The 21,960-nt window shown below is 51.8% G+C and overlaps 2 protein-coding genes and 1 long non-coding RNA gene across 7 annotated transcripts; 1 reads left to right on the forward strand and 2 right to left on the reverse strand.

Moving 5' to 3' along the window:
- Positions 1-553: 553 nt before the first annotated feature.
- CCNL2 (cyclin L2) lies at positions 554-9,265 on the reverse strand. Of its 4 annotated transcripts, XM_036281439.1 has the most exons (12): positions 8,937-9,265; positions 8,577-8,651; positions 8,204-8,313; positions 7,113-7,233; positions 5,749-5,813; positions 5,185-5,198; positions 3,234-3,333; positions 2,758-2,862; positions 2,527-2,668; positions 1,982-2,093; positions 1,807-1,899; positions 554-1,686 (listed from the first exon to the last, which is right to left on the reverse strand). In XM_036281439.1, exons 7-12 carry the CDS (start codon positions 3,324-3,326, stop codon positions 1,332-1,334), a joined length of 900 nt encoding a protein of 299 aa, XP_036137332.1. In that variant the 5' UTR covers positions 3,327-3,333; positions 5,185-5,198; positions 5,749-5,813; positions 7,113-7,233; positions 8,204-8,313; positions 8,577-8,651; positions 8,937-9,265; the 3' UTR covers positions 554-1,331. The 4 variants fall into 4 exon arrangements, with proteins under 4 accessions (XP_036137332.1, XP_036137331.1, XP_036137333.1 ...); XM_036281438.1 differs by lacking the exon at positions 5,185-5,198 and having other exon boundaries at positions 8,937-9,260; XM_036281440.1 differs by lacking the exons at positions 5,185-5,198; positions 5,749-5,813; positions 7,113-7,233; ... (1 more) ...; positions 8,577-8,651; positions 8,937-9,265 and adding an exon at positions 3,676-4,324.
- A 215-nt stretch (positions 9,266-9,480) lies between these two features.
- On the forward strand, positions 9,481-10,071 carry LOC118643391. Of its 2 annotated transcripts, none has more exons than XR_004961986.1 (2): positions 9,481-9,646; positions 9,854-10,071. It is a non-coding gene; the product is annotated as an uncharacterized LOC118643391 (long non-coding RNA). The 2 variants fall into 2 exon arrangements; XR_004961987.1 differs by having other exon boundaries at positions 9,857-10,071.
- A 2,844-nt stretch (positions 10,072-12,915) lies between these two features.
- On the reverse strand, positions 12,916-17,875 carry MRPL20 (mitochondrial ribosomal protein L20). The gene is made up of 4 exons (XM_036281472.1): positions 17,767-17,875; positions 17,565-17,675; positions 15,862-15,939; positions 12,916-13,319 (listed from the first exon to the last, which is right to left on the reverse strand). Exons 1-4 carry the CDS (start codon positions 17,851-17,853, stop codon positions 13,146-13,148), a joined length of 450 nt encoding a protein of 149 aa, XP_036137365.1. The 5' UTR covers positions 17,854-17,875; the 3' UTR covers positions 12,916-13,145.
- Positions 17,876-21,960: the final 4,085 nt, after the last annotated feature.

Genomic DNA, 21,960 nt, shown 5'->3' on the forward strand with positions numbered 1-21,960 from the left:
ACTTCTCCAGCCGCAGCATCCCAGGCTTTCATGATTTGGTCATGAGAGCGCGCCACCTGGAACCGAGGTGCTGACCATTGCTTTCATAGCATCTCCTTGGCCATATGACTTCCACACACCTCTCTCTAGGTCGAATGGCACCAGAAAGGCCATATCCAGCACCCTCCCACCTGCACAGAGGCGCTAGTCTGGGGAGAGCCGACACTGGGCGTATGATAGGCCCCAACATAGCCCTTGAGCCTCACAGCCCACCCATTACTGGGAAACAGCCCCAAGGTCCACCCTGCTCACCTGCACCACTACCTGTCCACTCGCCTGCCACCCATTTTGAGGGGGACATTGCCAGAGGTGATGCTCCCGGTGCCTTGTTCGCGGCTGCTCCAGCCTGACACACACCATGGGTTACAAACCAGTGTTCCTCAGGTGCAAGCTGTTTTGTCCTTTTCAAACCTTCCCCTCTGCCCACAGGAAGCAGCCTGTGTCAACACGCGGACGGCTGAGGCCTCTAGAAGCCTTTGACAGAAGAGCAGGCGCACAGGAGCTTGATACAAAACACAACTTTAATGAGCTCAGAGATGACACCACTAGAACGGGTGCTGCGGGCTGTGTGCAGTGACAAGCAAGCAGAGGACAAACTACAAATTCTTTAATGCTCCAAATATCCTGAGTAGAGAGAATTGTGTTTATTTAACCACATAAAATGCATATATAGGAAACCTCTATTTAGGAGCTGGTGGCCTGCACTCAGCATCGCAGATAAAAATATACGACTTTCAACACAGATCTAAATACCTTCACATTTTAAAAATCAGAATTCTCTACACAAGTTTTAAGCTGACAGAATTCAAGTTCTGAGTTCTCATATATAGCTTTAACTTGTATTAAACACATGTTTATTTACAACATGGACAGAGAATAAGGGGCTATTAAGGCCATTTTCTCATTGTGAAACACTGCAAAATATGTACATAAGTACAACCTAATATAGGCAAAGGTTCTAAAAGTCATTTTCTTGGTTTAACGTAATTGAGTATCGGTATGGGAGTGAAGACAGCCTGTCATTAGCACCGATCCACACACTGGGCTGTGCATCATCTATTCTGCAGCTTGCCGCCACAGGGCTGTGGCTGAGACGAGCCCTGACCAGGACTGGTGTGCGCTGCACCCAGACTGACCTGAAGGGCACTTTGACAGCCTCTCGATTCCATCTCCAAATTCATCACAAGGTCCAAAGTCAACAACCATTTACCAAAAAAAAGTCAAGCCACATGTCAGTCACGCTGAGGTGTGCGCACCAAGGGCGGAAGGCAGCCCTCCAGGACCCCCGTGCCTCACCTCCGATGCCTGCTGTGTCCGGGGTGGTCCCGCTCATAGCGGTGGCCTGTTCGCTCATAAGACCTCGAACGCTCCCGTCGCTGATCTCTATAGTAATGACTTTTTTTCTTGTACTTTCCAGAATTATCTGCCCGCTCCCGTGAGCGACTTCGAGAGCGGGAAGAGCTCCGGCTCCGAGACTTGTGAGGCTTCTGGGTGGGGTACTTGCAGTCCTTGGACTTCCGATAGCTCCTCACCTTGGAGCCTTTGTAGGGAGCACCGCGGTGCGCTTGTCTCGGTGGTGAGTCACTCCGGCTCCGAGAGCGGCTCTGGGACTTGGATCCTCCAGACGTCGAGCCACTGTCGCTTTTCCTGTGAAGGACAGCACCACCAAGCGGGTGACCAACTGCTCCAAACACCTGAGGGGTGGCCACATCACCTCTGCACCCTGGGAAAATGCCCACCAGCCAGTGCAGGGCCCCAGGCACACACCTCCTCTTAGGAGAAGCAGACCTCGATGGGGACCTGGAGCAGCTCTGCTCACGGCTCCCGCTCCGGCTCTGACTGCCTCGCCCCTTCGGCAAGCTGGAAACAGGAAGTAGCAGTTACAGACCTGAGCTCCGCCAACCCCCAAAGCCGGGGGGCACTCGGGCACTCGGGCACTCACCCATTCACTGGACTGTCAGCCTTGGCTTTCTTCACGCCCTCCGTTTTCCTCTTGGTGTTCTTCACAGGGAGCGGGGAAGCCTTGTTCCCTTTACCTTCTTTGGGAGATTCCGCTAGAACCAAGTACAGAAAGTTAAAACCTGATGTTCAGAACACTACTGTGTTATGAAACAGGTTAACAGAGCAACGCAGCACCACTTGTCTGGGATTCATGGAGACACATGCTAATCGTAGCTTCCTGCCCCCGACTGAGACTCAGAACCTAAATAGAGACACAGGAAGGCTGCCTGTCTCGGCTGCCCTCAGAGACCGAGGACAGATGCCATGTGGCTCTAGGGTCTGACAACACAGTCTGCTGCTCCAGGTCTATGCAACTGGGTGGCTGGGTAAACAAGAACATTCTGGAAAGCCTGTCCATAGCCCTTGCTCATACAATGGAAACGACAGAAGCACACCCCCCCTTCAGGAGCCCTGTCCCATTTCTAAAATTGCCAAGTGTTCGCTGCAGACACGTGTCTGCGGAGGCAGCCCGACTAGATGACTCACCGGGTTTGGGGGCAGGGGAGAACCCCGAGGTGGTGTCCAGGGCAGGGGTGCCGCCTGGCAGCAGGCCCCTGGCTTGAGCCTTAGCCTCTTCGATGGCATGCTTTCTCTTTTCCACCTCACTTTCCAGGAGTGTCAGATCCACCTGGAAAAGCCAAAACCCATCTGTTCAGAAACAGATACTTCTAGTCAAACACAAATGTACATGAACATGAATAAAAAACAAAGAAGAACCTTTTTCCGAGTATAAAGCTGTAGGATTTTTAAGCAGATTTCTTGAATTTCTTCTTCGGTTGCTCCAAACAAAAGAAACCAATGGGGACGATTGGGCAAAGGAATCTGAAAACACAAATGCCATCAGTTTATTCTCGTCCTCATGGCCAACAAGGTTGTTAGTGCAGTAAAAACAAGCCTGCTATGTCCTGACTGGTTTGGCTTAACAGTTCGAGTGTCAGCCCACAGGCCAAACAGTCTTAGGTTTCATTCTGGTCAGGGGCACGTACCTTGGTTAGGGTTTAGTCCCCGGCCCTGGTCAGGGTCATACGGGAGGCAACCAATCGATGTCTCTCTCTCTCTCTCTCTCTCTCCACCCCCCTCCCTCCCACTCTCTCTGGAGATAAACAGGCTTCTCATTGACCACTGAGTACAGTGTGAAGAACACTACACAAAGTGCGCTGTAGGCTGGAGTCCCGTGGTGGTGCAGCACTGACCTCCAGCGTCCGGGCAGCAAGGTAAATGCAGGCACAGGCGATGCTCTCCGGCTGGAACCTCACAAACACGTCTGTGCGGAGGCTGTCATTCATGTAATTCCTGAAACCAAATGCAGGAAAAACTGCAATGCCCCGGCACCCCAGGACACCCATCTGCACTATGAGGGAGGTCGCTGCTCCGCTAAGGAGTCTACTGTGAGAACAGTCCTGTGACTCTTAAGTTCAGGTAAAAATGTCCTAACTGCTTTCTCTGAATACAGGACAGGAAAATGGGGAAGTTTTTGGCAAAAAAAATTTTAAGCTGCCTGAATGTCAAGATAATCCGTGTTGCTATGAAAGAGAACCAACTTTAACTTTACTTTTCCCTCTCAACTTTGGCCTGCTCTCATGCAAAGCACAATGCCTCAGAAAGAAAACAGCTACTGTGGGGGTGAGAAAGTACTTGATTAGAGAAATCTAAGCGCTCAGAATCCGTAGTGCAGAGAAACATGCAAACTCAGTGGCCTGCCGAGCTCGAAGCCGCGAGGCTTTTCTGAGACACCGTCCGTCCTCTGGCGTTCCTCTTCCTTCCAGGTGTTCACAGCCTGGCCCTTCTTCTTCCTGGGGAGTCCGCTCGGAGGGGAACGCCCTGGGAGCAGGGGAACATCGTGCCGAGGAGGGCTCAATGCCCAGAGGGCAGTCCTCTTCTCAGGCTTATCAAAGAACCGTTTCCAAATTGTCCCATTTCAACAAGGAGTCTTAAAATGAATATTCATAAAATCAGACAGAAGCAACAAAATACTACAAGTTTCACCACAATCAGTACATTTAAAAACTTTATCGTGCTTTAGAAAATAGGGAAATACAAAACATTTGCATTTTTTAAAGTTAAAGGGTTTTAAAATTGGCTACATTTAACATTTCCTTTCATATATACTTCTCTTAGATTTAACAGACCAAAATCGGACCTCGTGTTAAACTTGATCAATGCTGCACGCACAGATTAACTCTGTGAGAAGACAGCTGAGCAGGCCATGTACTCACTGCTCCTGACATACCCCACACGGCAAGCCCGAGTCAGGCTGCACCCACAGGTGAGCCAAATCCAGCTGCGATTTGACCGACCCTCCCCCATCCCCCCCCCCCCCCCCCCCCCCGGCACCGATGCTCCTAAACCCTGGAGAAGGTGACATACAAATCCACTCCAAGGTTTCACAACGATAAATTCTACGCGTGCCGACTAGCGGCACCTGGCCCTGGACACCTGTGCCCAGGCATCAGGAGATGATCAAGAACAAGCCCGTGATGGCACCAAGGCCACGTGCACCAGAGCATTGCAAATAAACAGTTCAAACATTTTATATACATAGTCATCAAGATCTTGATTGATTCTAATCAAAAAGTTTCAATATTCAAATAGTGACAATATTATTAATCTACTAACTTTTAAATCCTAAAAACAAAGTTCTCAAAATATATATTTAAACTTATTCTCTATTTGAAATGTTACAATATAAAGTATCCGTGGAGCAATCTAGAGACGCATACCTTTCACTGGTGTGCCAGCACCTAGCTGCTGAAGAGCAGCTTTAGAACGTTTAGAAAATGCACAGTCCCATACTGAAGTCTTAATTCCCATCAGCCGATTCTTACGGCTTTCTATACAATTTTTTTTTCAAAGAAAGGTATTGCATCTTTATTGCACAGGTAGGTACAGCAGTTTTAAAGGGACAAAATTCAAGTCAAGACAGTTATCAAGTCTAATCGATACAATTACCAAAGCACGACAGAGGGTTAACAAGAAGCGCAACCATCAGAACCACAGCAGCAGTCGGCCAGCACTATACTATCGTGAGCATACCACCATCTAGAGCCAGCCTTCGGTGGAGAGCCTGCACGGGAGTGGCTGAGGACGGCCGCTGTCCCTGCACCGAAGCGCTTGGACAGTAGAGGAGAAGTCTTAGTCACTTACCCTCAGAGGCTACCCTTTGATTGAAAGAGTACAGAAAAGAAAAGTCAAAATAGGTTCTCTATTAGACATAGCATAGCACCAGACAATTCAGGCAGCAAAAATATGACCCTTATAGACTTAACTCCATGAAAAAAATTCACAAAGCACCCAGCACTGAACTGTTACTTCAAACTTCATCTCTAATATATGCATTAAAATCAGTCCCTAGAATTGTAGCAAATTTACAACCCCTTCTCCCACAGGGTTCTCTTTAGCAGAGGGGATAGAGGACTAAGTCTGTGCTGGCACCCATGGGAAAGACCCCGGGGCACCCAGTGAACAGCCCCCACGGGAAGCCTACTGACTACTCCCCAGGGTCAGGGGGGTTGAGGGCCACCTTACCGTTACACCAGTGCCCGATATTTGGGAGGCTGGTGAGAATTTACATGGCAGGAACACTGGGCACTCAGACAATTCCAGCCCACAACCAAGTCATGGGACTGACTACCCACTGCCCAAGTGCCTCAATCAACATATTCCTGCACTGCCCTGGCTGGTCTCATAAAACAAGGAAGATCAACTCACCATGAGGTCTGGACCAGGTGTTGATTACGCTCACACTCTAACACCTGAAGGTACATAACGATTATCTGGAAGATATGGGTCAGGCAGTTATTACCAAGAACCTTGGGAACCCAGAACTCAGATCTTGAGGGCATCCATGCAGCAAATAAGTTTCATGCTAGATCCCAGGGTGGCTCCTGGTCACATGCCTAATGCACAGCTCAGATGGAGGGGTCTGTGCTGATGTGCCTGCTCCCTGCGTTTGTAGCCAGGCAGCCAGGAAGCACGAGGCCCAAGCGGCACCCACAGGGAAGGCCTTATTTTTCACACGTTTTCACCAGTGATATCAGCCTGCCCTAAACAGCTCTGTATCTGATCACCAACTTACACAAAATACGGAGTGAAAACACTTCCAGCAAATGAAGAAAAACTTTAAATCTACGGTAATTAACTGAGATACTGAATTAATGCCAGAGAGTCAAATAAACAAGAGAAGATAGGAGGAAACCCACCAGTGAAAGGGATGAAAGCAAAGATACAAGAGCAATCTTTCTTAAAACAGGCTCTGCACCTGGCCAGGTGGCTCAGTTGGCTGGAGCACCATCTCAATGTGCCAAGGTTGTGGGTTCGATCCCAGTCAGGGCACATATAAGCAGCAACCAATGAATGCATACATAAGTAGAGTAACAAATCAATGTTTCTCCCCCTCCCCCTAAAATCAATACATAAAAATAAACAAGACAGCTTTGTGTTCGAGTGGAACAAAAGAACACTGGGTAACATACCATAGCCATGCTCAACTAACACTCCCTGCAAAACTGCTTAGTTGTAAGAGGACATGAAGCCGTTACTAAAACAACCTTAGAAAATTAGCTGTTGAACCCTGGTTGGATGGCTCAGTTGGTTGGAGCGTTGTCCTGTGCACGAAAAGGCTGCAGGTTTTATTCCTGGTCAGGGTACATACTTAGGTTGAGGGTTCGCTCTCCCGTTGGGACACGTGCAGGAAACAACCAATGTTACTCTCTCTGCCTTCTCTCCAATTAAAAAAAAAACAAAAGCAAAACCATATCAAGTGAGGATTAATTAAAAAGAAAATTAGCTGTTGAGAAAGAAAAATGTAAACTGACAAATTCCATTTTTACAAGTTCATTACTATTTTTGAAAGCTGAAACTTACAAGATACCACTTCCAAAACTCTTAAAAATGCAATACTTAAGTTCACAGACATCACAAGAAGGCTCACAGTTGAAGAGTATTTTCAGGATGTTGACATACACTGAAAAACCAAGCCAGGGACACATTCAATCCCCTCCAGAGTTTTCAACTTCAGTGAGAATGGAGCAGTGGCTCAAGTGGGCTCTCGGGCAACAGGGCCTCATACCCACCTTGTGAGGGTGCTTCACATGGACGCAGAAACCCAGCTCTTTGAGAACCCGTCTTTCTGCCTTTATAATCTGGTTCTTTAAATTAACATAATCTTGATCCAACAGTAGAGGCACAGGTTTCCTACAATGACAGTACAGCACAGCAGATCAAATAAAACAGACTCTTTCAAATCCCAACCACCCCCAGCAGTGAGAATCTACTGTGAACACCACAGAATAGACATGACAAGTTCAAATCCCGACCACCCCCAGCGGGGAAATCTACTGTGAACACCACAGAATAGACATGACAAGTTCAAATCCCGACCACCCCCAGCAGGGAAATCTACTGCGAACACTACAGAACAGACACGTTCACTTTGTTTCCTTCGACCACAGTCTTCATGCGATCCCAGTGCCAACCTCCTCCTCCCTCCTCAATAGCCTCCCGCCTTCTGTACACAGAAGCAGCCTTACAGACGTGATCCAGCACAGGGCAGGGGCTCAGACCTCACTACACTAGTACTAAATGCACTCTGGATGAACGTAAAAGGGTGTGTGTTCAGAATGAATTAAAATCCAAAGAACCAAGGAAACAATCTTTAAACAACCCAGGCTGTTTTCTGAAGGACTTCTATCAGCTTTAGAAGCATAAAGTCGGGTAAGGTCTGGGCAGTAGTTCCCAACCAGGGCGATTGTGCTGTCCCAGGGCCACATGGCCATATCTGGGCATATTTTTAGCCCTCACGACAAAAGCAGCAGTATTTACATCCAGTGCACAGCAGCCAGGAATGCTGCTGGACACGTGACAACTGGAAGGACAGTCCCCACCACAGAGAACCCACCACCCCAAACGTCAACAGTGCCAAGGTGGCGAACCCAGTTTGAGAGCTTTCAGAGACCAACATGGGAAAACCAGGAATCCAACGCCAGCAAACCAGCCACTGGGCCCTGTCCTCCTTACCGTGGGCCCTGCACATATTCATCAGGCTTTCTTCTGGACACACGTTCAAAAATCTCACCGCCTGCGTTTTGCTTCAGAAACACTGGTGTCACTTAATAACCCCCCCAAAACGAGACAGGTGTTTATGACAGGTGTGACCCAGACTCACTTTTTCTCTCTCAGCTGCCGAAGGCGATGAAACACGTTCATGACATCCCGGATCCGCCTCGGAGCCTCTTCTATTTTGGAGGCCAGGTGCACGCAGGCCATTGACACATGCTGAAATGTAAGCATTGCAACACACAGATGTTTGTCCCCGTGCCGATGGCCTCCAACGCTCAAGAGTGATAAAGAGCAAAGAGCAGGCGCACCAGGAGGAAGAGGCCACCCGGGGTCAGGACCGGGGGGCTTCCCAACCCCCGAGCGCGGCTCGGACTGGCAAAAGGGCAGGCTCGCTTCGGTGGGCAACCCGGCGGGACGACCAGCCCAGCCCTCCCCCCAACACTTTCCCGTGGGTGAGAAACCCAGGCGGAACCCCTCACCTCCATGGAATGCTTCACAAAGGACTTGGTGTAAAAGAACCGCTGGAACAACACCTGCCCGGTAGCCATAGCCACCTAGAAAAGACAAAGGTTGCCATCGTCTTAACGCGCACAGCCGCAGGTGTCGCGGGGCTCCTGACACTGTCAAAAAAGACACATTTGACACGTCCACCGGGTCTTCGCGCCCGCTGCCTCGCCTCACTCACCACCTGCGGCGAACCAGACGCAGCGAGCGCGGGCGGCACAGGGACCGGGGTCAGGCGCCGGCGCGGGCGGCCCCACCACCAACAAAGGGCCCGGCCGCCTCCCCCGCGCTGGGCGGCGGTTGCCGAGGCCCGAGGCTCGCGGCTGCGCCCTCACCTGCGGCAGGCGGAGCAGGATGCCGGCCGCCTGGATGAGCTCGCAGCCCACCACGCGGAGATCGGTCTCCGTGTCGGTGTCGAGACCACTCGACATGGACGGCGTGAAGCGAAGCTTGTCGTCAGGCAGGAGACAGTTCTCCAAGGTTATGAGCACCCCGGAGTACAGCCGGTCCCCAATCAGCACCCCCTGCGACCCGGGGGCTGCGCTCCCCGAGCCCGGAGTCCCGGCCGCTGCTGCAGGCGCCGCTGGTCCCGGAGCCACGGCCACGGCCGTCGCAGCCGCTGCTGCCGCCGCCATTTTGTGCCGCCGACTCCTCTTCGGGCTCTTTCCCGGCAGGGCGGCTCCTCGCGACGTTCTATAGCCGCGACCGCCCCGCCCAGCCGCGTGTCATTGGCTCCACCGGCAGGCAGCCCAGCGACACCTTGCCCTAATGGCTACGAGACCTGCCCGTCAGCGTTGCGGCCGACGCCGGAACCCGATGCGTGCGGGGATTGGCTCCTTACCCAGAAGGCCCCGCGGCGCCCAGGAGAGGCTGCGTCTGGGCCTTGAGCCGGAAGCACTAGCTGTAGGTGCCTTCCCGGAACATCCCGACTTATCTACACTTTCCTCGCAGAGTCCGGAGCTCGCGAGTCCCGCACTGCAACCCGAACGCTTCTTGATGGTCCCGCTGTTCGCAAAAGGGTTTGCGGACAGGCTGCAGGCAGTGGGTGAGGATCCGGGGCGCGGGCAGTCTGATTGGGCGGGACGACCCCTTCTCCAGGGCACGCGGAGGGGTCTGCGGCTGGTTTTCCGCTGTAGGATTGCGTCCGGCGAGCCTGGGGGTCCAGGGCTTGGGCGGAGGGGTGGAGCCTCGGAGGCTCCCTGGGAGGTGTTTGAGGGTTCTGAAAGGTTCACCTCTGCGGGGCGCGTGGGAGGAGCTCACACCCCTGCCCTCCAGAGAACCTGCAGAGACAGCTCTAGGGACAGGACCCTGCTCCGCGGTGATGACTGTGCCTGCCCTCAACTTCCGCTTCCGCTCTCGAATGTACTTGTTCCATCTTCCTCCGGGCGGAAACCTCCACGGGGCTGACCGTGGCTGCACATTCCGGTTTGCAATTTTTTCTGCCTGAATAAATCAGTTTTGCTGAATGAATACTTGGCCGACGTTTTACTTATGTCCGGCATATTTGGGGTTCATCTGGAATCCAGAGAAGACCCCCTCCCCATAGCTCCAGGGCTGGTGAGCAAACTTGTGTGGCGCCCATAGGGCCATCTAAGCTCCCTGTTTTTCTCCAGCCAAAGGGTAAATTTTCTCCCGGATTCGAGCTTCTGCTTTGTGTTCTTAAGTTTTCTGGGCTTTATTCAGGATCTAGTTAGAGGGCTCTTTTTCCTGTTTGCCTGAATTAATACATAGCAGCTGTCGTGTCATTACGCTCCAGTTCTTAGTGAATCCAGGTTTTGGGGTACAAATATTAACACCAGCTCACCAAAGTTCTTGCCTTCAGAATAGAGGCAGAGTCAAAACAAAGAGAATTGAGTCAACAGGGAAGAGTACCTGGAAACATTGAATTCAATTTCTACAAAGCCCATGGCATCGTTTGAAAATAAATGGATTCCTGAAGGAATCTTGAGGAGGGGGGCCATGCTGGGATGCCCCAGGAGCCCTGGTAGGGGGCTTGGACTTCGCCCTACAAACAGCAGAAGCACTTGAGGTGTTGATACATTTTTGAACCCCTCTTGCTTCTACTCACTACTTCCTAGCAGGTTGTATCAGGCGTTCTCTTGGTTAGTGACTGCCAGCCTCTGGTGGTATTTATATCACCTGACAGCCCTTGCGGGCATGGTTTAGTGATTAGGACATCAGCCTGCGAATATGCCTGTGGACAGAGAGGTCCTGGGTTCAATTCCTGGTCAGGACACATACCTGGGTTGCAGGTTTGATCCCTGCCCTGGTCAAGGTTGCGCAGGAGGCGCCAATCGATGTGTCTCTGTTGCATCCATTTCTCTCTCTCCCTTCCTCCCTCCTTCTATTTTTTTTTTTTTTTTTATCCTCACCCGAGGACATTTTTCGATATTTTGTTCAGATAGAGTGGGAGGGAGAGAGAGAGAGAGAAACATCGACATGAAAGCGACACATCGAGTGGTTGCCACCCGCACGACCAACCAGGGCCGGGGACAAACTGCAACTGAGGTACGTGCCCTTAGCGGGAACCGAACCCGGGTCTCTCCGGACCGCAGGCCGACGCTCTAACCGCTGAGCCAAACCGGCCAGGGCCCTCCCTCCTTCTAAAAAATAAAAATCAGTCAATGGAAAAATGTCCTCAGGTGCGGATTAACAACAAAAAACACATAGACATAAATCCGGTAAGTCAGTCACCTGACAGCATGCTGTCACATCTGCAGCAGAAGAGCAGGTGCAGTATTAGGTATTTGTTGCTACAGTTGCCCCAAACTTGCACCAGGACCAGTGGTGGGAAAGGAGGAATTTCTTGCCTGGAAACCCCAGCAAACAGCTTGCTTATCATTGGCCCCTGGTCTGGGCTGCTTGTCCATTCCCTGAGCAGTGACTGGCCAAAGGAGAAGAAAAAGCTCATGGCTCTAGCCAGTCAGGACCAGGCCCAGGAAGGGAAAGGGGTCCAGTGGTTTGAAGGGGAACGAGTGTTGGAAACAGCCCACAGTTGCCTGACACACCTTCATCAAACTTGAACAAAAGAGTGAACAAGACTACCCCAAGTCTCCAAATGTCTCTTATCTAGTGATCATTATACACAGTAACAAGGGCTGGGGGAGGGGGATGTCTCTTAGGAGGTTAGTGCAATGACTGGAGCCAGAAGAGATGTTAGCCTGCAGTGAGGATGGAGGAAAGTGTAGATTACCAGGCAGTAGACGGTCAGGACTTGATTGGCTCTGGATGGGGATTGGAGGCGGGTTTTGGTCTGAGGAAGGAACCCAGAAGGACCTCCAGGGGGCTGCTGGAAAGGATGGAGGGTGGTGTCCCTACAGGACCCAGCATAGGAGCATTAAGAGTGGAGGGAGACAGATGTGCATTGCCAGATAAATGCAGGAGCCACCAGCAAGCAGTGAGTGCTACTATGGGCCTGCAGAGCTTCCCTGGGGCAGGGCCCTGGAGGGGAGTGAGAGGGAGGGCGGAGGGAGTACATGGTCCTTGGAGGTCAAGGGCTAACAGTATCTACTGGGTTTGGTTTCAGGAGATGGCTTTGGTGAGAGCCATTGGGGCCGACTGCAGACTCGGTAACAGGCTAGAGGTGGAGAGCCGAGTGGGGCCCACAGGAAGGAGAGCATGCTCCAGAAATGGAAGGTTTCACAATACAGATAAGAGGCTGAGTGGAACCAGCTCCAGAGAAGGCAAAAGAGTAGCCCTGGCCCTGGGCAGGAGGGGGCACATCCTACACCACCTCTGGGTGGTAGTGTGGAGGCAAGGGTGGGTAAGGGAGGTGCAGGGCTGGGCAGAGCTGTGAATCCCATGTCAGTGGAGTGAGCATGCTGAGAAATTGTTCCTGACTGGACTCAATGAAGTAGAGTATTTGGGGGACGGATCTCACCAGGTGGTCCTACAGGGGCTAAGGTGAGCTGGACCAGAAGAGCCACCCTGCTGCTGTCCCTCCAGGGCTGCGGAGTGAGGGGACAGCAGGAGACAGGCTGGCGTGCAGAGCAGCTGAAAAGCTGAGCCACAGGATCCCTGCTGGAAAGGCTGAAGGGCAGAGAGCAAAGTCGAGCGTAGATAGGGCCAGAGTGGGGCTGGGGGCCTTGTGGGCTAGATGGGCATCCCCAGCGCGGAGGGGAGCCAGGGTCAAAGTTCAGAGTCTTGATGCAAACACCCCACTTGCAGGAGAGGACCCAAAGTTCCAAGAGGAAGGCACATGCTCAGTTGACCCCTCACCCTGGCAGCCCCTCCCACCACACAGCCACAGAGGGTGGCACTGGAGGCAGAGCACACAAGGTGTGTTTGCTTGACGCCAGAGGACACAACTCAAAATGCTGACCATCATACAAACTTTATTAGCACAATCTCTATGAGATGTTTCTGGTCTATCCCCAGGAGGCCAGACAAGCCTTTTCTTACTGAAATGTAAATTAACACAATTGCAAATCAAGCTTAACACATTCTTGTCAAATGACTCTTAGCCCCTGTTTTAATTATGATCATCAGGGAGAAAGCCTTTTCCTAAGACCCGGCTGCAGAGGCCAGGTGGTGTTAGTGTCCCCTCAGTGGTACTGTACCACTCTGGAAAATATACCTTCAGGCTCCTTCCCGTCTCCCAAGGCAGCAGCAAAGCCTTCCTGTTGCCTCCTTTTGGCCAAAGCAGCTAAGGACTTAAAAGTCTTTGGTTCATAGATGGCCAGGTCGGCCAGTACTTTCCTGTTGAGCTCCACCTGGCACTGTAAAGAGAATCAGAGCCTGTTTCAGCATCAGAGATGTGTTTCCCTGAAGCAGAAGAGAATGTCACTCAGCTCCTAGTCATAGCACCTAAGCTTGAGCATCTCAGAGGAGCACATTCCACACGGCTCCAGGGCAGGCTCTGCCCTCACAGGATACACTATCTGTTTGGTGAGGTGAGTGGAGGGGGAAAGGGGTGGAAGTGGTGAATTCCATCCCAGCAAGACACTGGAGGAGGATGTGGACAAGGAAGGGACTGCATCCCTGCAGGAGGTGACTGGAGAGGAGGCTGGCATCCGGTCCTGATGCTAGGAAACCAAGGGCCCTGTTTAGGGTCAATGGTCATTACCCAGACAGAAATTACAACTGTAGGCCTAGGATAAGACTTGAAATCAGTTCAGAAGAGAAAACGACAATTCCCATTTAAAAACAATGAAACCAGACATGAGCAGAGAAAGCAGGGACCAAAACTGGGCATTCCCAATTCCCCCGAGACAGCCAAACCAAGTCGTCTGCCAAGTAAAACTGCAAGTGACTTCAAAAAAACTGAGGCCCTGCCCTGGCCAGTCTGGCTCAGCGGTTAGAGCGTCAGCCTGCAGACCAGAAGAGGTCCGGGTTCGGTTCCCGCTAAGGGCACGTATCTCGGTTGCAGTTTGTCCCTGGCCCCCATGTGGGTGGCGACCACTCGAAGTGTCTCTCTCACATCAATGTTCCCCTCTCTCTCTCTTCCTCCCTCTCTCCCTCCTGCCTCTATCTCGAGATGAATGCAAAACTGTCCTTGGGTGAGGATAAAAAACAAAACAAAACTGAGGCCTTAGCAGGCATGCCTCAGTTGGTTAGGCACTGTCCCATGTCCTTAAAGGTTGCCAGTCTAATTTCAGGTCAGGACACATGCCTAGATGGTGGGCTCGATCCCCGGTAGGAAGCATTGATGTTTGGCTCTCACATCAATGTTTCTCTCTCCCCCTCTTCTCTCTCTAAAAATCAGTAAGGCTTGGCTAGCGTGGCTCAGTCAGTTGAGTGTTGTCCCATGCACCAAAAGGTCGCCGGTTCAATTCCTCATCAGGGGACATACCAGAGTGGCAAGCTTAATCCCCAGTAAGGGGCATGCAGGAGGCAGCCAACTGGTGTTTCTCACATCCGTGTTTCTCTCCCTTCCTCTCTCTCTCTCAAATCAATAGAAACATATTTTTAAAAAGTAAAGAAAAATATTTAAAAACAAAAAAACAAGCAGAAGAGAGGTGGGATGGTCTCCATGCATTACCTGCAGGAGCGGAGCCTGCTCCACCACTCGGGACCTGTGTGCCCTGGGTAAAGTCCTTCTCCTTTCTGAGCCTCAGTCAGTTCCTCAGCAGGACCCCAAGGATCTTTGTCAAGTACCCAAAACAGAAACTGGTACAAGCACAATACAGAAGCACAATACCCCCCCTTCCTCAGAAATAGCATTATCACCAGATAAACCAATTACCAAGATTTCATGACATGTTTACCCCCTCAAGACATTTTCCCTCCTTGTCCTGGCCGGTCTGGCTCAGTGGTTAGAGTGTCGGCCTGTGGTCCAGAGAGATCTGGGTTCACTAAGGGCCTGTACCTCGGTTGCAGTTTGTCCCCGGCGCTGGTTGGGTTGTGCAGGTGGCAATCACTTGATGCGTCCCTTTCACGTCAATGCTTCTCTCTCTCTCCCTCCCACTCTATCTGAACAAAATATGGGAAAATGTCCCCGGGTGAGGGAAAAAAAAAAGACATTTTCCCCTCCTTAAAAAAAAAGTTTTTACTGATTTTAGAGAAGAGAAAGGGAGATACATCGATGAGAGCAAATCGCCATTCCGCTGCCTCCTGCACACCCCCGACTAGGAATCAAACCATCGACCTCCTGGTGCATGGGATGATGCTCAACCAACTAAGCCCACACAAGCCAGGCTCCCTCCTTTTTTTTTTAATCCTCCCCCGAGGACATTTTTTTGATATTTTGCTCAGATAGAGTGGGAGAGAGAGGAAGGGAGGGAGGGAAAGGGAGAGAGAGAGAGAGAGAGACATAGACGTGAAAGGGACACATCGAGTGGCTGCCACCCACACAACCGAATCAGGACCAGGGACAAACTGCAACCAAGGTACGTGCCCTTAGCAGGAACCGAACCCGGGTCTCTGGAGACCGCAGGCCAACGTTCTAACCGCTGAGCCAAACCAGCCAGGGCAGGCTCCCTCCTTTTTGACTGTATGAGTTTCAACTCTATCGGCTGTCTCATCAGAACTCATTCAGGGTAAAAACTTTGAAATTAAATTTTAAAGTTAAAGCTTAGCTTTTCTGCCTTTTCCCCTTGATGAGGCAACACCAGTTTTTGTGTCTTACCCATTTCCAATTCCACCACCAGCAGGACAAGGGCAGAGCTAGCATGAGGAGTCCCTGAACCTGCCAGAACTACACCCAGAGAACAAAAGCAGTGTCCAGGTGCTGACACTCACTGCCATGCTGTGGGGCCACGCCAGATGGGCCAATTTCCGTACATATTCATCATTTCGACAGGACCACACCATCAACCATACCTTAACTAAATTGGCAATGAAAGCTGGGTACTTCAGGCCATGTTCCTGGGAAGCAGCTGTAATTCGATTAATCCAGAGCTGAAATAGGAAAATATCGAGATGTTTGAGAACTGCATGTTGTGCCCACATCTCCCAACAAAGGTTCTGAATGGACTAGTTTGTAAAAATAAACAGAAAATAAATAGAAAAATAAAAAAATAAATCTAATAGTGTTTTTTACTTAGCCTTGCAATACAAACAGCAGCAAGCTAAGACTGGTGCTCCTTACCCAAATGGCAGCTTCCTTCTCAAAACATAGGGAAGTTTGTGCAGTAAGGTTGCATTCAAAACCCACTTTTAGGCACTGAGCACACAGATAGATGAGTGAGAGACTGTAGCACACAGGCTCAGAGTGTGAAAAGAATCCACGTGGTGAGTTTTGGCAACCACTGGGCGAGTGCTACCACGGGGATGAAACGCTGGTGGTGGGAGCTCCAGGGAGAACAGCCTGAGGGAGGAGCTGGGCTGGAGGAAAGGCGGACCTCGCTGGCAAGGAGCTGTGGGGCCAGAGCAGGGAGCTCCAGGGCAGGGGACTCCAGGTTAGGAGGTGAGCAGGGAAAGATGTGAAAGGATGAGCCAGTGATACAGACGCTTTTGCACGGATCTGTTCTGTCAAACAAGGGGACTCTCTTAAGTCAGTCTTGACACAACGTTGCCACTCAAGTCCACTTCTTCTACCTCAGTGGTTCTCGAGTTCGATCGTGCACCAGAACCACCCACGGGTTTGTTAGAACAGATTGTTAGAACCAGTGCTTCTGCTTCAGTAGGCGCTGGTGGAGCCTGAGAATCTACATTTTAACTAGTTCCCACCAGATGCTGCCGTTACACACAGACCCCCACCCTGGCAACCTCTGCTGCTCTGTGGCAGCAAACGTGGCATGCCACGGGGCTCTGCCCACAGCTCTTCACAGAACATTGGGTCAGAGGCACAGCTGGATCCCAGGGCCGCACCACCGTTATCCCATGCTGAGAAAACCCAGAGGCAAACAACAGAGCTGGGACGCAGAGGCCGCTCTGCACAGACCCACGTGCACGGGGACCCTAATCCACGGGGGAAGAGGAACATCTGATTTTAAAGGGTTAAAATCTCACACACACCCGCCCCTTATTCATTCAGCCCATGTTTGCGGAGGTTACTGATCTAGACCGAGTCGCGACAATCAACAGCAGAAAGATGCCCCGTGAGACACACTCCAGAGGTGGGGGCGGAGCACCACCCACCCACCCAAGTAAAACACCGGGAGCACTGGACGCTGAGTTCCCGGCGGTGCCCAGCTGCGCTGCCCTGAGAAGGGGACACGTCCCGGAAATCCACGTGCAAACTGCGTGGGAGGGAGGCAAGCAGGAGTGGGGAGGGCGTGGTCGGGGGCCAGAGCAGAGTAACCACGTGGGGGGATGCGGGGCCACGCGGGAAGGTCTGGGGTGGAGCAGCGGGCGCGCAGCAGGCACAGCGGGGACACTGGCGAGGGGGCTCCCGGCGGGAGGGCGCGAGAAGGACGCGGGACCCTGCCGGGGTTGGGGTGCAAGAGCAAGAGAAACAAAGGCACTGAGGGTGGTGCTGGGGGTCCCGCCTCGGCACCGGGAGGACCGCGGAGCCATCCCGGGAGGCGGGTGCGGCCTCGGCCACGCCGTGGGTCCCCTCGGCCCGCAGTGCCGCGGCTCACCGTCCTCAAGTTCCTCTTCTTCAGCCTCCGGGCCTTCGTGCATTTCACGAACGCTCTCGTCACCGCCCGCACGGCCAGCCGGTAGCAGCGGTTCTTCCTTCCGCGGAAGTGCTGGGGCAGAGGAAGAACGGAAAGGAGGGTTGTCGGCGGGCCCGCAGGCTCGCGGGGCGCGCAGGGGCGCGGGGCGTGCGCGGCGACTCACCCGCGCGTGCTTCAGCACCTCCTGGACCCGCCAGTAGCGGTCGGTGACGCGGCTCCGCAGCCAGAGCTGCGCCGTCAGGAAGACCATGGCGCCCGGCGCTGGCGGCTCAGCCCCCGGCGCACGCGCCTCGCCGCCCGAGCACTTCCGGGTCAGCCGCCCGCCGGGGACTTCCGGGGCGCAGCGCGAGCGTCCTCGCCCCGCCCTCGTGCGCATGCTCCGGCGCGGCGCCAGTGCGCGCGCAGCCTCCTGGTGTTCGGCCCCTCCGCCCCCTGCCCCCGTCCAGGTTGTGGAATCGAGGGCGTGCGACAGGCGCGGAGGAGAAGTAAATACGGGTCCACCCGCTAACGTGGGCCATCGAGTGCCCTGCGGCGATGAAAGGAGCGAGGCAGGGCCCACTGCGTGAGTGCGGAGCCCACGAGCTGTACGGTCCCGGCCCACGGAGTGCCCGGAATAGGCGGATTCACGGACACGAGCCCACGGGGAGTGGCTGCCAGCGGGCGGGGATCCTTTTCCAGGGGTGACGCGTTCTGCAGCTGGATAGTGGTGGCGGTTGCATAACTCCGTGAGAATTGGACCTTTTAAAATGCTTAAGCTGGTAAATTTTACATTCTGCGTAATTTACCATAATAAAAACAAAAAAAGTGCGGGGTGGGCATAAAATAAGTGCAATGTCTTGGTTGTGTTTGGATGTGATTTTATTTATTTATTTATTTTTTTATCCACAACCGAGGACATTTTTTCCATTTTTTTTGCTCCGATAGAGTGAGAGGCAGAGAGAGGAAGAGAGAGAGAGAGAGAAACATCGACGTGAAAGGGACACATCGAGTGGCTGCCACCCGCACGACCAACCAGGGCCGGGGACAAACTGTAACTGAGATACATGCCCCTAGCGGGAACCAAACCCGGGTCTCTCTGGACCGACGCTTTAACCGCTGAGCCAAACCGGCCAGGGCTGGATGTAATTTTAAATTCTAGAAAAGTTGCAACACTAGTTGAAGGAACTCCTCAATATGCTTTCCCCAAAGGCACCGTTTACATTTTGCTCCAACTTTATTTTCACGTTTTATTTATTTTTTTTGTTAATCCTCACCTGAGGGTATTTTTCCGTTGATTTTTAGAGAGAGTGGAAAGGAGGGAGGGAGAGACATCAATTCACATCGATTGGTTGCCTCCCAAGTGACCAGTGCGGGGGGTCAAACCTGCAAGCCAGGTACTGCCCTTCACCAGGAATCAAACCCAGACCCTTCAGCCTTTGGGCTGATGCTCTCACCGCTGAGTCAAACCAGCAGGGGCACATTTTGCTTCATTTTCAATCATTCTTTACAAATGTTTATAAACACATCACTGGGTTTTGCTGGACCATTTGAAAGGAAGTTGGAGGCCTAGCTGGTGTGGCTCAGTGGTTGAGCATCAACCCAGCACCAAGAGGTTGCCAGTGCGATTTCCGGTCGGGGCATATGTCCAGGTTGTGGGCCAGATCCCCAGTGGGGAGCATGCAGGAGGCGGCCAATGGATGTTCTCTCTCATCGATGTTTCTGTCTCTCTCCCTACCCCCTTCCTCTCTCTAAAATCAATAAAGAAAAAAAAATTTTTTTCTAAAGAAAAGGAAGTTGGAGACACCTGTATAATGCATTGTGTATTTCCTAAGAACGGGAACATTCTCTTACAAACCACAGTCCGTGATCAAAATCGGAAATTTAATGTTAATAAAATGCTGTTGTCTACCTCTGGTTCATATTCCAATTTTGTCAAATGTTCTTTTTTTCTTTTAATCCTCACCCGAGGACATTTTTCCATTTTTTGTTCAGATAGAGTTGGAGGGAGAGAGAGAGAGAAACATCGATATGAAAGGGACACATCGAGTGGTTGCCACCCGCATGACCCAACCAGGGCCGGGGGCAAACTGCAACCGAGGTACATGCCCTTAGTGGGAACTGAACCCAGGTCTCTCTGGACCACAGGCCGATGCTCTAACTGCTGAGCCAAACTGGCCAGGGCTGTGAAATGTTCTTTATCACTTTTTTCCCTGCCCAGGATCACATACTGTATTTCGTAGTTTCTAATTTTTAGTCTTAATGTGGGCCTGTTCCTCAGCCTTTCTTTGTCGTTCTTGACCTCAACATTCTAGATGAATAGAGGCTACTTTTGTTGAATGTCTCTCAATTTGAGTTTGACGTTTCAGATTATGCTTTTTTTTTTTTTTAACCTCACCCGAGGACATTCTTCCATTTTTTTGTTCGGGTAGAGTGGGAGAGAGAGAGAGAGAGAGAGCGCGAAACATCTACGTGAAAGGGATACATCGAGTGGTTGCCACCCCCACGACCAACCAGGGCTGGGGGCAAACTGCAACCAAGGTACATGCCCTTAGCGGGAACCGAACCTGGGTCTCTCTGGACCGCAGGCCGATGCTCTAACTGCTGAGCCAAACCGGCCAGGCTATGTTTTTTGTTTTTTATTATTTTATTTTATTATTTTTTTTATCCTCACCCAAGGACATTTTTCCATTTTTTGTTCAGATAGAGTGGGAGGGAGAGAGCATCAACGTGAAAGGGACACATCGAGTGGTCGCCACCTGCACGACCAACCAGGGCCGGGGACAAACTGCAACCGAGGTACATGCCCTTAGCGGGAACCGAACCCGGGTCTCTCTGGACCACAGGTCGATGCTCTAACTGCTGAGCCAAACCGGCCAGGGCACATTATGCATTTTTAGTAGAATACTACATTAACTATACTGTGTTCTCGGTGCACGGCGTCAGAAGGCCATGATGGCAGCCTGTCCCAACATGGTGATGTCTGCCTTGACCCGTTGGTGAGGGTCTTCTTTGCCAGGTTTCTCCACCATTTCTGCATTTGTAACTATTAAGGACTTTGCAGAGAAATACTCTGTGAGTCATTTCAGGCGTTGCTAGGAGCAGACGCTGAGATGGAGATGGATGTACGGAGGTGTGTTGTGGAAAGTCTGTCAAAGGAGGAAGAGGAATTGGACCGGGAGTACCTTAGATGGGATGCAGATCGGACACCATCTCGACTAAACCAATAGTTCTGAAGCAAAGATCGCCCCTCAGAGAAGCCTCATGTTAGGTGAAAATGGCCAGGCCCTGGTCCCTTTGCTGTGCTCGGCCAGTGAATGTCTGGGGCTGCCAGGAAAAACACGCCATGGACTGAGATGCTGCCGTAAACCTGCAATAAATGACAGGTGCAGAAACTGAGTGGCTGCTTGAGCAGCACCCCTCATGGCGCCACACTGTAAGATAGCATGAATATCTTGTCTTCGTCAAATTTGCACTCACTCGCCCTGGCCGGTTTGGCTCAGAGGTTAAAGCGTTGGCCTGCGGTCTGGAGAGACCCGGGTTCGGTTCCCGTGGGGGGCACGTGCCTCGGTTGTGGTTTGTCGCGGGTCCTGGTTGGGTCCTGCGGGTGGCAACCACTCGATGTGTTCCTTTCATGTCAATGTTTCTCTCTCTCTCTTCCTCTCTCTCCCTCCCACTCTATCTGAACAAAAAATGTCCTCGGGTGAGGATTAAAAAAGAAAAAAATTTTGCACTCACTCACTTGAACATCCTTTGTTGAATTTCTAACTCCATGATTCTTCCCCTACTTGTTGGCATTCTGCTTAAAGAAGAGCTTTCCCTTTTGTGGGTGCAGCTTTAAATAGTGTTAGAAGTGCCCAGCAGGTTGAGCATTGACCCTGCACCAAGAGGTCACTGGTTCGATTCCGGGTCAGGGCACATGCCCAAGTTGTAGGCCCCATCCCCCATGCAAGGCATGCAGGAGGTGGCCAGTCGATGTTCTCTCTCATCGATGTTTCCATCTCTCTTCCTCTCCCTTCCTGTCTCTCTAAAATCAAAAAGAAAAAATATAGCCCTGGCCGGTTTGGCTCCGTGGTTAGGGCACGTACCTCGGTTGCAGTTTGTCCCCGGCCCTGGTTGGGTTGGGTGGCAGCCACTCGATGTGTCCCTTTCATGTCAATGTCTCTCTCTCTCTCTCTCTCCCCCTCCCTCCCACTCTCTCTGAACAAAGTATCAAAAAATGTCCTCGGGTGAGGATAAAAAGAAAGAAAAAATATATATTAAAAATAAATAAATAAATAGTGTTAGAAGAGGACACTGAGGGTGATGTTGGAGGGAAGAAGGAAGTGACCGACCAGCCAGTGCAAAGGCCCGAGGCAGGAGCTACCTAGTGGGGTCAAGA

The sequence above is a fragment of the Molossus molossus genome, unplaced genomic scaffold, assembly GCF_014108415.1.
Source record: "Molossus molossus isolate mMolMol1 unplaced genomic scaffold, mMolMol1.p scaffold_m16_p_35, whole genome shotgun sequence".
NCBI classification, from domain to species: Eukaryota; Metazoa; Chordata; class Mammalia; order Chiroptera; family Molossidae; genus Molossus; species Molossus molossus.